This window comes from Microtus oregoni, unplaced genomic scaffold (genome assembly GCF_018167655.1).
Source record: "Microtus oregoni isolate MIOR12 unplaced genomic scaffold, Mior012 000025F_ref0000491, whole genome shotgun sequence".
Taxonomy (NCBI): domain Eukaryota; kingdom Metazoa; phylum Chordata; class Mammalia; order Rodentia; family Cricetidae; genus Microtus; species Microtus oregoni.
This window is the reverse complement of record NW_024543084.1, coordinates 25935713-25951900: the sequence shown is the minus strand read 5'-3', so window position 1 is coordinate 25951900 and position 16188 is coordinate 25935713. Positions and strand designations below refer to the sequence as shown.

The window sequence follows — 16188 nt, the reverse complement described above, 5'->3', positions numbered from 1 at the left end:
TTTGATCTTGGCCATTCTTTCAGGTGTAAGATGGAATCTCAGAGTTGTTTTGATTTGCATTTCTTTGATGACTGAGGATATTGAACATTTCCTTAAGTGTCTTTCAGCCATTCTAGATTCCTCTGTTGAGAGTTCTCTGTTTAGGTTTATACTCCATTTTTTTTTATATTTGATTATGTGTTCTTTTGGTGTCCAATTTCTTGAGTTCTTTGTATATTTTGGAGATCAGACCTCTGTCTGATGTGGGGTTAGTGAAGATCTTTTCCCATTCTGTAGGCTGTCGTTTTGTCTTGTTGACCGTGCCCTTTGCTTTACAGAAGCTTTTCAGTTTCAGGAGGTCCCATTTATTAATTGTTTCTCTCAATGTCTGTGCTGCTGGGGTTCTATTTAGGAAGTGGTTCCCTGTGCCAATGTGTTCAAGTGTACTTCCCACTTTCTCTTCTATAAGGTTCAGTGTGGCTGACTTTATGTTGAGGTCTTTGATCCATTTGGACTTGAGTTTTGTGCATGGTGATAGATATGGGTCTATTTCCATTCTTCTGCATGTTGAAATCCAATTATGCCAGCACCACTTGTTAAATATGCTTTCCTTTTTCCATTTGATATTTTTTGCTTCCTTGTCAAAAATCAGGTGTTTGAAGATGTGTGGATTAATATCCGGGTCTTCTCTTCGGTTCCATTGGTTCTCCTGTCTGTTCTTATGCCAATGCTGGGCTGTTTTTAGTACTGTAGCTTTGTAGTAGAGTTTGAAGTCAAGGTTGTGATGCCTCCAGAAAGTCTTTTATTGTACAAGATTGTTTTGGCTATCCTGGGTTTTTTGCTTTTCCATACGAAGTTGAGTATTGTTCTTTCAAGGTCTATGAAGAATTTTGCTGGGATTTTGATTTTCCTTCCTTTAATGGTGGGTTTCTTTTTGTAGCTCTGGATGTCCTGGAACTCACTCTGTAGACCAGGCTGGCTTTGAACTCGAGATCCACCTACCTCTGTCTTTTGAGTTGGGATTAAAGGTGTGTGCCACCACTCAGCAGACCCTCTTCTTTTTACATGCATTTTGCTGCATATATGTATATGTATACATGTGCCTTAGGATCTCAGAAGAGGACATTAAATCCCCTAGAGGTAGAATTACAGGCAGTTGTGAGTCTGTGTGGGTGCTGGGAACCAAACCCAGGTCCTCTGCAGAGCCATCTGTCCAGCTTTCATTCTGGTTCCAGGGTCTGTCTCTAGCCTGGCCTCAGGTAAATGACAAGCCTTCTGCCTCATCCTCGCTCCAAAGTGCTGTGATGGCAGGCATACACCACCATACCCACCCAGCTCCTTTCATTCAGAGGACAACTGACAGGAGTCTCCGTCCATGTGGGTTGTGGGGATTGAGGTCAGATTATCAGGAAGTACCTTTAACCCCACTTAGCTATCTTGTAGGCTCCACATTATTTTTGATGGATCTTGATGTATAGCCCAGGCTTGACCTAGAACTTTACATTCCCCCATCCCGGCCTCCCAAATACTAGGATTACAGGTGTGTGCCACCACCACACCCAGCTCACAGTGAGTTCTCAGACCACTACTTTCCAGCCTGACCACGTCACCCAGAACCCAGCATGGCTCTTCACTCTAGAACATCTTGAATGTAGCACCTTGGGGCAGTCCGCCTCCCAGGCTAAGGGCCCAGCCATATTTTATTTACCATCCTGTGTCCTACAGTACATTAGGTGTCACAGGCCTGCACCCTTGACCATGGAGGCTGCCCTTCAGGAGGCAAAGGAGGAGCTTCACTTCAAGTCCCAGTAGGTGAGGCTTACCTGGGTACCTCTATCCATCTCATTCATGTGGGGGCAGGTAAGGCTGGGGATCTCCTGCTTAATCTCAGCTCAGTAACAACTATACATGGATTCTAAGCCTCCACTTGCCCAGCTTGTGGCTCTGTGGGTACGTCATAAGGACAGCTGAGGACCTGCCACAGGCACTCAAAGCAGGATGGAGCCACGAGTCAATGCGACAGACTGCACATGCCAGATGTCTGGATCATCCAAGAGGGAAGCAGCTGCCCCTTGGGAAATAGTCCACGCCAGGGGCTGAGACAGGTCTTCTGAGCATGGTGTCCAACGCAGCTGGCTTCCACCTCAGAGCAGCCTGCACAATGCTCATGTGCACATCTCACCCACAGGTGGACAAACTGATCTTTTACAAAAGGCTTTATTTGAAGGCAAAACAGTAAAATCCACAATCAGTGGTTAACAGCACATGTGTCTGCTTGTTTGTCCCGAGTCAGACACGTCTGCACACGTCACAGCTATGGGAAATATAAAACAAAAATCAAGTGTCTTATGTGGTGCTGAGAAGTTGTAGAGGGCTCTACATTTTATTGAAAAGAACATTTCAAAAGTCTGTACAAACAACTGGCACCAGGCTGCTGCAGCCCCAGGAGCGCCCGGGCCTCCTCCCTCCCCCTCTGGGAATGGCTGGGGCACACAAATCAAACAGCGCAGGAAATGCTGCCTGGCTGGTGCCCCGCACTCCATGGCACCCCATGCTCTGGGGTGCTCCTCGCTGGTGTTGGGCTCCCCAGACGGGAGCTGCAGGCCGAGGCTGTGCTGGGTGGAGGGACTCTGGAGGCCATCTTTTCCTGACCCCGTCTCCTCGGAAGCTGTGTCCAGCTGATAGCAAACAGCTAACATTTGAGGACAGGGATAAAATGCAGCTAAACGACGAAGGGAGGAGTAGGGTCTCCGACCCCAGACATCAGGGGTCAGCCTTCGCTCTTTTCTAACAAAACCAGGTGGAACCAAAATGAAATTCCTTGTGACCTTTCCCAGCTGCCGGGTGCAGTGCGGGTCTCACTACCTGGCTCTGGGCTGTGCATCACTGGGGGTGGGGGTGGGTGGTCTTGGTTTTGAGCTTTGCTATCCTGGCACTGAGAGGCTGAGGTATCTGCAGCACCTCCTCCAGGACATGGGAAAGCCAAGCTGGAGCCCCTTCCACACTGCGCAGTGACACCCGAGGCCTGTGTTAATCTTCCTTCTCTTCCTTTCTCGCCCCAAACGTGGAGACTGTGTGAGAACAGGGCCGTCACTCCACCTCTCCAGCAGGACTATGCCTGCCCTGCCCACCCACACCATTACTCACACTCATCGCGGGCCTTCATGCGGGCAATGAAGGAATAGCTCTTGTTGCGGCGGTAATTCTCATAAGGGTCATCCAGGGCCACGCCCACGCCCTTGTACTGGTCCCACTTATCCCGGACATCGCCACCCTTAATGGGGTCCTGGATGCCTTGCTCCTTTGCACCAAGGCCACCAGATCCGCTCCAACCTTGAGAGAGCAAAGAAGGTGCACATGTCAAGGCTGTGTGTGACCACTGAACCCCCAGCAGGGTCCCATGCAGGAAGCTGGCACTGACTCAGGTACTCACCCATCTTCACCAGCATCTGATGGCCTTTGTTCTCTTCTCCAAGCCTTGAGTCCGGTATGGGAGGTGCTGAATTAGAACCCAGGCCAGCTGCGGAGCTGGAATGATGAGAGCCATGTGGTAAGCTGATGAACTCTATAATGGGACTTAAGAGCACTGAGAGCAGCCATTTAAGCATGGTAGGAAAGTGCCTGTGGGCTGGCCCAGTTGGTCTAAGTGATGCCACCTGCCCTTTAGCAATAGAGGTGCCTCTGAATACCCCACACCAACGGCTTACGGTGGGGTGGGGCTCCTGGACCTGGAGCGTCGCCGCCTCCCTGGAGAGTATGACTTGGACCTGGATCTGGACCTGGAGCGTGAGCGGCTTCTGGAAGAGCGTGACCGACTGCGACTTCTGTGGGGACAGTGGGACAATGGAGGGCTGGTAGGAGCAGTGTACATGGGCTTCTCAATGCCCCCGCATGCCTACCTGGACCTGGAGCGTGAGGAGGAGCGGGAGCGGGAGCGGGATCGTGAGCGTGAGGAGGAGCGCGAAGATTTCGAGGAGCGGGAGCTGGAGCGAGATGATGAGCGGCCTCGGCTCTTGGACCTGCTGCGTGATCTGGAGGGGCCGCTGCAGGAAAATGCCATAGTGAGGATGGCCAGTTAGGGCACCACACACCACGGGGCTGCCCCATGACACCCACCCAGATTACCTGTTCCTTTTCTCCTGGCCCTTGCGCCGCCTTGCCCGCATCTTGGCTCGGAAGAACTCATAGAGGCCGTTCTGCTCCCAGCCCTCACTGTAAGACAAGGCCCCCATGAGAGACCTGGGATGGCCTCCAAGGGCCATAATGGCCAGGAAGGAAGCTAACCAGGAGGCAGCTAGGGCTCTGCTATGTGTTTAGACCTCCTTCCCACTGGAAGGACCTGGTAGGCAGCCGAATCCCAGGGGACCTCATAAACTTGCTGTTCTTAAATTAATGGCTGCTGGGCCAACATTGGACGGCACAAGGCCTGTACTCCATGCCCAGCATCCGAGACCAATGCATAGAATGTTTGGAGGAACCAGCTCCTCACCTGCAAGTTGGACTAGGAGGGCAGGGGCTCAACCAGGCCTGGGGCCCAGCCTCCCTACCTGTTCCTCGGCCTGTCATGGGAGGGTGGGCTATAGAAGGCTTCCACAGCTGCGAGCAGCCTCTCGCTGGGTGGCATAGGGGGTGGCAGGCGGATGTCTTTGGGGTCCAAAGGCTTGTACTCGTGGTCCTCCAGCTGTAGGAGAACATGCTATTGCCTGTGCCCTGCAGAGTCCTCCCTGGCCACCCAGTAGAAGACAGTCGCAAGGCAGGAACCCAGCCCAACATCAGCACGCCCTTCCTTCCACCATACACTACCACCTACCACCCTGTCCAGTATCACCTTCACAAGGGGAGCCATTAACCCCGCCGGAAGATCGAAGTAGGGTACATTGGGGACCAGGCTGGGGTCATCATGGTTGATGTGAGGTGGGCCTTGTCGTCGCATGTGGGGGGGCTGGCCATTGAAGCCGTGGGGAGGAGGGCCAAAGTCAGGGTGCTGGGGCCCGGCCCAGGGCGGGTGCTCATTGATCCCAGGGTGTGGCATGCGGTGGCCAGGGTGGTGGTGAGGAGGTCCCATCTCTGCAAAACAAAACATTGTCTCCAGCTTGCTCTGTAGCCAAGTGGAGTGAGAAGGCCAATAAGAAGGCCTGGAACTCTCACAGATATGGGTGCAACTAAGGGGACTCAAGTGACAAAACAGAAGGACCACACCACTGCACCCAGTGGCAGCAAGCTGAACTTCCACCTCCTCCCTGGGGATGTGCTGAGGTCTTTCTCTGCCAGGACTCAAGACAGCTGAGCCAGCAGCTGCCCTTGAAGCGTAACGTTATGGCTACTCTGCTGGACTCCACCCCAACTGCCTGAGGTCCTCTGAAGAGAACAGGGAGGACACATGCAGAGGGAAGCCTTCCTGAGGCCAGCCCTGAGGACCCTGAGTAGGGTGTGGATTTCTACCACTGAGGCACACTCTCTTGTCTATGCCTTCTGTGTCCAGCTCAGGCTGACACAGCAACCACAAGAAACAAGAAGACACAGGTACAGCTTCAGATGGACGAACAGCCAGGAAGGACAGCAAGGCAAGAGCAGGAATACGGTGCTGGAAGTACAGACAGAAAAGTCCAACTGGCCTGTGCGTGTGGGTGCAGGGTGGAGGCCACCCTTGTCTGCCCATTCCATACCCATCCTATGCCTGTCACTTCCACAACACTGACAGCCAGGCATACCTGGGACACCCCAACAGGCCTTCCTACATTGCCCTACCCACTCACCTGCAGGGAAGTCTCCTTGGGGATAGTCGAAGCGGTGAGGGTAGGGTGGCCGCTCAAAAGGGTGACGAGGGGGGAAGTCATCCTGCATGAAGCGGGGTGGGAAGCGGTTGAAGTTGTGGGGGTGTGGAGGCTGGTTGAACTGTGGGTGCTGCTGGTGGGGTGGGAAGGGCCCACGGAAGTGGGGAGGTCGCTGCATCCGGAAAGGCGGCTCACGCTGGGCACCACCCCAGGGTGGTGGCTCATGCTGATTGTTCCATGGTCCTTCAAACTGGTTATTCCAATTGGGATCTGGCTGGTTGTTCCAGGGAGCATCTCGTTGCCCATTCCAGCCAGGGTCCCCACGCTGCTCGCCCCACATGCCCTCATGGCTGTTGTTCCAGGGTGGGCAGTGAGGTGGTCCACCTTGGTGGTGTGGGTATGGAGGCTGCTCCGGGGGCTGCAAAACACAGACATGAGATCAAGGTCTGTAGTTATCTCTCCTAGGTCCCCACTGGGGCTGCAACCTCACATCTAAAGCAGGACCAAATGTGTCTCCCTCAGGCCCAACAGGCACCAGATCCCTAGTGGGACACATCAGGGGTACATCCTGTACCACACCACAAAACATCCCAACAAATTGGGCCATGTGCCTTAAACCACCCCACTCTATAGTAAGAGACCCTCTCATCCAGAACACTGCCTGAGGTCAGCCTAGACACCTGTCCTTGTTCCTTTCTCCAGGACAACAGCTGCCTTTCTTAGGTTGGTACAGGAGAGACCACAACAGGTCCCCCAGCACTCCCAACGCTTGGCAGCAAGCTACATGATCCACGCCAGGTAAGTAGGGTGCTCTCTCCTCTGGCTTCCAAGAGAAGCAGAAGGCTGAATTGTTAAATAGCAGGAATAATTTCTTTTTGTTTTGTTTTCTTTTTTCTTTCTTTCTGTTTTGAGATGAATCCAATAGCAGGAATAATTTCTTTTTCTTTTGAGACAGGGTTTCTCTGTGTAGCTAGCTTAGCCTGTCCTGGAACTCACAGAGGCGTGTGCCGCCACTGCCTGGTGCAGGATGATTTCTAAGGTACCATGAAGGCAGGATGAGAAGCCTGGTTGGCTTCACGGTCTTTTTTACTGGGGGAAGAGGGGTATGGGCGGCACTCCACTCCAGTTCCAGGATAGCCTGGAACTCAATCTTCCTGCCTCAGCCTTCCAAAGACTGCAATTACAAGCCTGGTTCTATCCCCCACTTCTAGGGATAGAATCCAGTACCTTGCCATCTACATGGGCTGCTAACGCCTGTAACCTCCAGATTTGGTGGTAGACTGCCATACTAGCTGGTAAGCCTCAGTGGACCAGCCCTCCATCCCACAGATCATACTGAGCCTACGCAAAGCCTGTCACATACCTCCCTCAAAAGTTCCCATGTGCCCACCCAGCAGGCTCACAGCCCACACTGGGATGTGGGTACTGTTGACAGGGATGTGCATCTCTTGTCAACTAAACCTGAAGGTGAGAGGTGAGGCTCAGATCTGAGACCTGTAGTTCTCAGCCCAGAGCCACATCCCTGGCACCCGTAAGTGTTCTCTACAGTGGCATGGCCATGTCCCGTTGATGGGAAAGTACGCTGTTCCCAGCCGCTCCAGTCAATCTCACCTAACAAATTACGGGGCTGGTCATGTCCCATGTAATCCCTGCTCTGGTCTGAGTCACCCAGAGTCCTGGCACTGCAGGCAGCACCTGCAGCCTCTGGGGAAGCTCACCACTTCTCATCTTCCTTCTATCCTTCCTGATAGACCTGAAAGCTGCACTAGTAAGGACAGGCCAAAGAGGACCCTGAGTGGCCCAAACAATGGTGGTACTGGGCGTCTGCTCAGGGTCCACTATCCCTGGACTGTTATGGCCGCCCCCTGCCTGCTGCCCCACAGGACCCTACTAGGAGCACACAGAGCAGGCCTTTACTGTCACACACGTCTCAACAGATGACGTACCTGCTGTTGACCCCAAGGAGCAACAGGGTGAGGCTGATCAAACCAAGGGGGCTTGTTTGGCGGGATCTGCTCATGGGGGCCAGGACCCCGAGGGCCAGCAGCTGCAGGATCCTGAACACCTGCCGAGGCATCGTACTCTGAAGAACCAGGCATCTGGATGGGAGGCTTGTTGTCATCTAAACACAGGTGACAGTCAGTTAGGGGTGGCCCGTCAGTAGGAGGAAGGACTGTTGAGCCTAACACCCCCAACCCAGCCCAGGACAGGACTGAATTGTGTTCCTAAAGTCACTGAAAGCCACTGCTGCCAATGTCACCACCACAGTCCTCTAGGGATACAAGAGTGGACATTCTCGATGCTCATGACATGTCACTGTTTTGTCTAGAAGTTGTCATATCTCCCCCCCACCCCCCCCAAGGGTTTCTCAGTTTCTCTGTGTAGACTTGGCTGTCCTGGAACTCACAGAGATCCACCTGCCCCTACCCCCGAGTGCTGGGATAAAAGATAGGTACCACTACTGCCCAGCTCAAATTATGTTTTTTTAGTGAACTCATCTCATGGTAGTCAGAGGGCAACTCTTGGCAGCAGGCTCTCTCCTGCTATCCTGTGGATCCTAGGGATCAACTGAGGTCATCAGACGCCTGCAAGTGCTTCTACCCACTGAGTTGCCTTACTGGTCTCCGCCTCAGTTTTGGAGACAGGAATCTGCCTGTCTCTGCCTTCTCAGCACTGAGCTGACACACACACTACTCTACCCAGCCTTCTCTCTGTTTTTTGTTTTTGTTTTTTTTCTTCCCTGAGACAAGTTTCTCTGTAGCTTTGGTATCTGTCCTGGAACTAGCTCTTGTAGACCAGGCTGGCCTCAAACTCACAGAGATCAGCCTGCCTCTGCCTCCCAAGTGTTGGGATTAAAGGCATGTGCCTTGATTGCCCATCTTACATCTGACTTTTAAAATGAGGCCCTTGTGATTGCACAGCAAGTACTCGCTGGTCTAAAACTTAAAATCTTCTTGCCTCAGCTTCCTGAGTACTCATTTCAGACCTTACCCAGGTTTCTTCATAAGTGGTCCTTACACACATACACACATACACTACAAACACAAGATCAGAGTGTGTTGTTGTGTATTTAGGATTGGGCTACACACGTGCTGAGCTCACCCAGCCCTGGACCATACCTTTAACAGTGTACCAAGTGTGGATTAACACACTAGCCTGCCTCCTCTATTCTACTCTGGGGGCCATGCTGAGCAGACACTGCTGGCCTAGTCTGGGCACATAAGCAGATTACTCTTGGCCCAGCGGTGGGCGGGCTGTGGAGCAGGTGGCCAGGGGACCAGGGGAATAAATGACGTTAAGAGCATTCAGGTTTGTTTGTTTGTTTTTTTGTTTGGCTCCCCCCGCCCCAAGACAGGGCTTCTCTGTAACTTTGGAACCTATTGTGGAACTCACTCTCTAGACCAGGCTGGCCTCAAACTTATAGAGATCTGCCTGCCTCTGCCTCCTAAGTGCTGGGATTAAAGACATGTGCCACCACTGTCTGGCCAAGGCATTCAGTTGTAAGAGGTGGAGGGAACTGCATACCTGGCTGGGTAGTTGGTGGGATGGTGGGAGCAGGTGCTGGGGTTGGGGGAGGTGCTGCTGGTGGGGGTGTGGCCTTCACTTCTGCTTCCATCTGAGGCAGCTGAATCTGTGGCTGTGGCTGCTGCTGTTGCTGTTGTTGCTGCTGGGCCAGGCTGCTGACAAACTCTTCATGCTGTGTCTTGAGGCTCTGGATTTGCTGCTGGAAAGCCAGCTGCACAGGCTGCACCACTGAGGAGTACTCGTTGATGAGAGTAGCCTGGTGGAGAAAACACCACCATTCAAGATACCATTCTGGGACCCAATAGCTAAAAGGTATGTAAGATGCAGCCAGATTCAGTGATGAAAACATCCACAGTTTAAGACTTTGTAGTGATGGGTAGCCCCTGCTGTGTGGCGCTCACCTGGTACTGGCCAAGTCCCAGGGCGGGGCTCTGTAGCTGCTGAATGATGGAGTCATCAAAGTAGCCATTCTTCTCCCAGAGCTGTAGGAGCTGGTGCAGAGGAAGACTCGTGAGGCAGAGGCCATGCCACTCAGCCCAGATGCTCACCCACCCACCCAGCCCCAGCAGCCTCATACCCGGGCAATCTTCTGCTGCTTATCCTCCTCCACAGCCAGGAAGCTAGTGCAGTAGATAGGCACCACCACCTTCTGCAGGGCAGCCAGCAGCTCCCGGGCCTGCTTGCGCTGGCTGTGAGGGAGAGACCTTCCGCGCGTCAGGGCCCTGGGGCGGGACCCGGCCACGCACCCGTTACCATGCGGCTGCAGCCACAGCACCCTCTCCTCAGGAAATGCCCCCCAACCACACAGGACTACCTACAATGCAGGTGCCTTGTCTTGGGAGACAAGCGAGTGTGCACCCCAGGGCTATTCAGAACATGGCCTTCACTATCAGAAGGGCCCACCAGAGTGCTTGCATATGTGCAAAGGGTGCAGTGGGGCTGCTGTGGTCAGGACCTAGTCACCACTGTGCCCGCTCAGCAGGGATTCCCGAGCCCCATAGGGCCACTGAGGAGGCTTCTTGGAGCCTAACCACCCACAAAGGTTATGGTCAGCCCCGGGCACAGCATTTGCATGCCATGTGCCAAGACCCTGGGTTTTGTGCCCAGTGCCACTGAGAGGGGACAAAGAGGAAGAAACAGCCCAGGAAGGCCCCTCCAGCTGTGCAGTATGGTGAATCCAGGCCTCTTGTGTGACAGTGGCTCAGCAACCATATGCCGAACCAGGAAAGATGCAGACAGAGGCTAGCAGCTTCAGCTCCCACAGCTGAGGTCACAGGGCAGCAAGGACTGGCAGGAGCTGGGTAACGAAAGGCATTGCAGGCCAGACTTCTGTGTGAGTCCAGGTGAAGAGTATAGCAGGGAGTGGGGGAGAGGCCATCTGAGCAGAGGCTCTGTCCTCAGAGGCAGCAGCAAGCCACTGAGAGAAAAAGGTGCAGTGTAGGAGGGCGCAGATAGCAGAGCCACTGCTCACTTCCCAGCCGGACAGACATGGAGATGAGGCAGGGAGGCAGTTAGCTTAGCTGACTGTCAGCATGTAACACTAGCATGGAACTCCTGCACCTGCCTCTGGCCAGAGTTCTGGGTTCTGGTTTCCTCCATCAACTTCACCCGGTAGCCATGCAGAGACACACCTCCCAGGCCCTAAGAGGCTGGAGCCATAGCACAAAGGAGAAGTCTGATAGCCAGAGAGTCATCAAAAGCAGCCCCCAGGATATATCTGAACAGAGGGGAGGCAGGGTCCACACAGTGTAGTAGCCATGTGTCTGGCTGTGAGGAGCAGTGGTGGGGAGGACAGCAGCCTAAAGCAGATACATGATGGCTGCAGAAGTAGAAAGGAGGCAGCAGAACCAAAGGCCTGCCTTCTGAGGTGCCAAACACTGTCCTGGGAGGGGATGCAGTGTGTGTGTGTGGCAGGGGTGGTGTGGTGAGCTGGGAGGGAGACCCGTAATTACAGGTGTGGGCTATGGCCCGAGGGATCGCGTACTCACCAGTGGTGCAGCACATCATTGATCAGATAGATGAGGTGCAGCCGCAGCTCGAAATGTGCTCCATCGGCGGTGATGCGGTTGCGCAGGTGGCCTGCCATCAGCTCGCAGTGTGGTGGGGACTTGGCATTGCTGAACATCCAGTTCTTCCCAGCCTGAGAGTCAGGCCAGGGTGAGTGGGTGGTCAGGCAGGTGACGGCACCCCCACCCCACACTGAGCCTCACCGAGATGGCATCCTTAGTGCAGGTGTCAATGATGGGCTGTAGCAGGTTGTCAAACTCGCTCATGTCCAACTGTGTCTCTTCCAGCAGCTTCTGCATCTGCTGCTCCACTGCATGTGCCACAGCTGCAGTCACTTGCTCCTGGGAAGGCCATAGGGACAGGTGGTGTCAACAGGGGCTCTAGCAGACACACTGGTATCTGTCTTTAGCATATGCCAAATCCTGTGACGGTAGGCACCACAGTAGGCAGCACAGGCCTCAGCTAACAGGAAAATGAAGTCAGGGAGGCAGGAATGAGGGCTAACATGTGGTAGGCACCTGTGATCCTAGCCCTTGGGAGGCTGAGGCAGGAAGACTGTGATTCTAGGACAGCTTGGGGAGATGCTGTCTCAAAAGCAAAGCAAACTAAACAAAACCAGAACCCAAACCACAAATGCTAAATATGGGCCATCAAGCCAGTTAAGACTAAGAGGCCAGTTCTGGTGTCCAGTCTATGATGGGTAGCAAACACACATGCTTGGTGTGTGACAAGGGCAAGCAAGGAAACACCAAGTGGGGCTAGTACCCAGGCCCTTTCATTTCTGATTCTCCTCCCTAGAGAACTTGGCAATAGGATCAGCCTAACAGATTGGCCAATGAGGTCCCTCCCTACTCACTCAGCCTGATAGGCACCAAGTCACCAGGTGGTGGCATCCACAAGTCCACCTAGCAACACCTGTGAATGTTCCACAGTCCTACTGGAAGGTGACCCCATGGTCACTAGCCCAAGAAACAGCTGTACCTGACGCAGGGCCAGCAGGTGCTGCTCCTGCTGCTGAAGACTCCACTGGCTCTGCTGGATGAGCTCGTCCATTGACGGGGTGCCCTGGGCCGGAGTGAGGGGTGCCGTGGGAGCTAGCGGAGGTTGTGGCAGAGGGGGCATGGTTGCAGTTGGCTCCAGCTCTGGGGCCTGCTGCTTGCAGATGACTAGTAGGAGAGAGATGGGTCCTGTGAGCCCAGGGCCAGCCCCAGGTTCCCTGAGATGCATCAGGTTTGACCAGTATGGAGGAGTTGATGGAAGAAAGCTAAATTCACTCTCCAACTCATACAGCTAACCTGCCCGTGCTTTTTTTCCCTTGTTGTACCTGGTCTTCCTGGAGATTATCAAAGCTGCCTTTGTACCACCTCCTCACCACATAGGCTGAATCTGCCCATCTTCCCTTCTTAGCCAGGACTAAGGTACTATGGCCATTGCTGGAGATGTGGTATCTATCCTAGGGGTGTGTTTGTTCCATGTGACTGATCCCTAAACTCTCCCTTCACTCAAGACATATTCTGAAGGTCTGGCCAGCACACACAAGGATGGAGTGTCTCCATGACCTGCCACACCTCCTGTGGTGATCCTTTCAAACTGCAGGCCTTGGACCAGCATACAGGATCACCTAGCTTGAACCAACAATAACACACTGGTATGACAGTAAGTGCCTGGGCCATGCTGGCCAGATGAGGGATCAGTATGTCTGGAGAAAAGGGACTTCCCTGCCTGCAGGCAGGACTTTAACAAGATGGCCTGCTTACCCTCTACTTCTGGGCCCTGCCTGATGCCAACAACATGGCCAATCTGTGGGAGCCTCTGAGGGTTACCCAAAGGAAATGAACTTTGAACAAAAACAAAGAAGGTATGGCAAGGGGGCGGGTATCACTTAGGCCTTAGTTGGCCTGGTTTAAGCTGTAAATCCCACACTCCTTTGGGGAGAGCTCCACTCTGGAGGAGCCACTGATGGCCCAGACCTTCACTCATGACAGCACTGGGCTTTCCCTGCGGTCCATCCAGATGAGGGTAGACACAGCCTCACACTAATCAGCCTCTGCCTGCATCGTACCTAAGGTATGTGTCCTGTAGTAGTGTGGCCCTATGCACACTGTAGACAGGGCCTGTGGAGCAGTCTTGCCCAACGGATAATCTACGGGAAAGGCAACAGCCCACAATTCACACTTTTATTGCACTTTGCAAATATAAGGCCATGGTGATAGTGGACTACAAGTTTTTTTTTTTTTTTGGTTTTTCGAGACAGGGTTTCTCTGTGGCTTTGGAGCCTGTCCTGGAACTAGCTCTGTAGACCAGACTGGTCTCGAACTCACAGAGATCCGCCTGCCTCTGCCTCCCAAGTGCTGGGATTAAAGGCGTGTGCCACCACCGCCCGGCTTGGACTACAAGTTTTAACCAACAACTCAGCACTAGCCTTCACCACAGTGCTTGCTGAGCGCCATTCTAGACCAGTCCAAGGTTTAGCGATAAAATACTGAGTCAGCTCGCAGCCCTTTCTGAGCTTAATGTCCAAGTGACGCTCATAGCTCCTCAGCAAGCAACTCCTCCCTTACGGTCAAACCCAAACCCTCTTCTGGACTTCCACCACCTACCACCCTCAGCCTGTGCCACCCCACCCTCAGCTTGTCCAAGACTCTCCCTCCAGTTTGCCCCTGGCTGTCCCTGTCTTGTTCAGTAGATCCTACTATGGCACGGCTCTCGTAAAGCCCTCCTGATCCCAGCCCCAACCTGCCATGGCTTCCATGCATTTTCCTTTCCCTTTGGCAGCCCCAACAAGTGACTGTCCAGATGGGAAGTATGGGCAGACTTCCTGTACAGCTCCCAGGCACTATCAAAACTTACTCCCACGTTGCCACCCCTCACCTATCCCTTGGTCTACCTTTGATCCCACCTACCTCCACGCTTAGGCTGACCCCCTTATAAGGGGTGACTATCAATCACCTCTCTCCCCAAATCCAGCCTGTTGTGTTGGAACTCTCTGTGGCTCTCTGTTGCCTTAGGATGGTTATGAACTTGGTGCTCTGAGGCTAAGTGACATCAAACAGCTGACCTCTACCAAGACTAAATAGGAGACAAAACCTTATGACCCACAGACTCCAGCCCACATTGGTATATCAGAACTCTCCATATCAAACCTTCCCTCAGCTCACACTTGTGGCCACTGGTGGCTCCTCTCTGAATATACAGTTTCTTCAAGTTTGTTTTCTATAAAAGTCTACAGTTTAAAAGTTTGACATATACAAGTTTTCTATCAACCATCCACAACATAATGCTAGAGCACACCAAAGAAAGTATTTGGCATCAGGACTGTGGCTTGGCAGCTGTCACCTTTGAATGCCCGTAGCTTTGCAAGGGCAGGCACTCATTCCAACAGCTCACCCAAGCGTTAGAATTACCCGGTACAATATTGTCATTCAAAGCTGGGGTATACTGGCTTGCACTTGTAATCCCAAATACCTGAAAAGCTGGTGCAGGTTTGGCTTGAGTTGGAAGCCAGTCTGAGTAACATGCTGCCAGACCAACCTGGGCTACAGTGTGAGACCTCACAGACCAGCTGTGCTTCCTAACTATTTTATTTTTTCCCCAGTTTTCTGAGACTGGGTCTATGCCGTCATGCTAGTACAGGAACTCAATGTGTAGATGGGACTGGCCTCAAACTCAGAGATCCAACTGCCTCTGCCTTCTGAGTGCTGGGATTAAAGGGCTGACCCACCACATCTGGCTCTTAAATTTTATTTTTATTATCATGTGTTTCTTGATGCTCACCTAGTTGGACATTTTAAGATACAGTTAGGCCAGGCAGGGTGGTGCACATATCTTTAATCCCAGAACTCGGAAGGCAGAGATCTCTGAGTTTGAGGCCAGCCTGGTCTACAAAGCTGGCTCCTGGATGGCCAGAGCAGCACAGAGAAACTGTGTCAAAAACCAATTAAAACAAACAGGAAAAAAAAGAAAAGAAAAAACGCTGTAGAAACTAAAGGGGAAACTTTTTTGATCTATGCATCCGAAACGCACAGAAACCTCTGGTCTCAGCCTTTAGAATGGGCTACATAGTTCCTGCCCCAGATACAAGTCTCTGCTTCCCGCCTTCCTGCAGACCGTCATCCCCTGGGCAAAGACAATCCAGGAACTCCCGACCAGCGCCCGGGAAGAGAGTTTAGGACACTTCAATGTATGACTCCTTACGGCACACAGATTCAACAGTCTATCTTGGTGCAGGGCCCCAGGAACGACAGAAAGAACAGTCAGAGACACAACCGCCCGGCTTTGCAGACCGCGAAACATGCGACCCCAAAGAAAAAGGCTGCGGCGGGGCCCGGACTGAATGCCGAGGCGGCCGAGGGCCGGGGGGGACTCACGCTGCTGCTGCTCCAGAGCCAGCTTGCATTTGTAGTAACTGTAGAACTCGCCTCCAAACAGAAACGAGAATTTCGGGTTGTCCTTCTGTTTCTCCATCGTCATTTTCTCGAACTCGGGCCCGTTGCGAGCCACGAACTGAGCGAGCTTGTCGATGACATTTCGAAGCTCCTGGTCTGCAGGACGGAGGAAAAGGCGTCAATGGGGGCAGCTCGAACCCGGGGATCGGGCCGGGGTCCTCTGGGGCGGGCCGCAGCGAGGCGGCGGTGTACGGGTCCTGAATAGGGCCAAGCGCGCGCGCTGGAATGCGGGGACCCACGGGAGAGGCCGCGGGAGGAGCGGCGAGGCCGTAGCGCGCTTCGTCTCCGAGCCGGGAACTTGGAGAGGCACGACCAGCCGGCGGGGGCACGCGGGGAGAACCTAACAATCTCCGCTCAGGGATGGACCTCACCGTCTGGCGGCAGCGGCATCTCCATGGCTGCAGCCGTTGGGAACGACCTCCGGCGCCTCACGATCGCCCACCAGCACCGGCCGCAGA

The 16188-nt window shown here is 53.4% G+C and overlaps 2 protein-coding genes across 4 annotated transcripts in view; one reads left to right on the top strand and one right to left on the bottom strand.

Moving 5' to 3' along the window:
• CUNH19orf44 (chromosome unknown C19orf44 homolog) overlaps positions 1-2234 on the top strand; it is a 17632-nt gene extending 15398 nt beyond the window's left edge. Inside the window, 2 exon segments of the mRNA XM_041674360.1 lie at positions 1705-1773; positions 1776-2234. Coding sequence (XP_041530294.1) covers positions 1705-1773; positions 1776-1898 — 192 coding nt within the window. The 3' untranslated portion in view covers positions 1899-2234.
• On the bottom strand, positions 2181-16188 carry LOC121462635 (calcium homeostasis endoplasmic reticulum protein). Of its 3 annotated transcripts, none has more exons than XM_041674357.1 (18): positions 16102-16188; positions 15653-15826; positions 12267-12451; positions 11489-11626; positions 11267-11418; positions 9856-10000; positions 9680-9769; positions 9279-9534; positions 7700-7875; positions 5736-6171; positions 4808-5046; positions 4527-4660; positions 4105-4191; positions 3879-4022; positions 3687-3803; positions 3413-3507; positions 3127-3312; positions 2181-3050 (listed from the first exon to the last, which is right to left on the bottom strand). In XM_041674357.1, the coding sequence occupies exons 1-18, from the start codon at positions 16124-16126 to the stop codon at positions 3010-3012; spliced, it is 2820 nt and encodes a 939-aa protein (XP_041530291.1). In that variant the 5' UTR covers positions 16127-16188; the 3' UTR covers positions 2181-3009. The 3 variants fall into 3 exon arrangements, with proteins under 3 accessions (XP_041530291.1, XP_041530292.1, XP_041530293.1); XM_041674358.1 differs by having other exon boundaries at positions 9856-9967; XM_041674359.1 differs by lacking the exons at positions 12267-12451; positions 16102-16188 and having other exon boundaries at positions 15653-15769.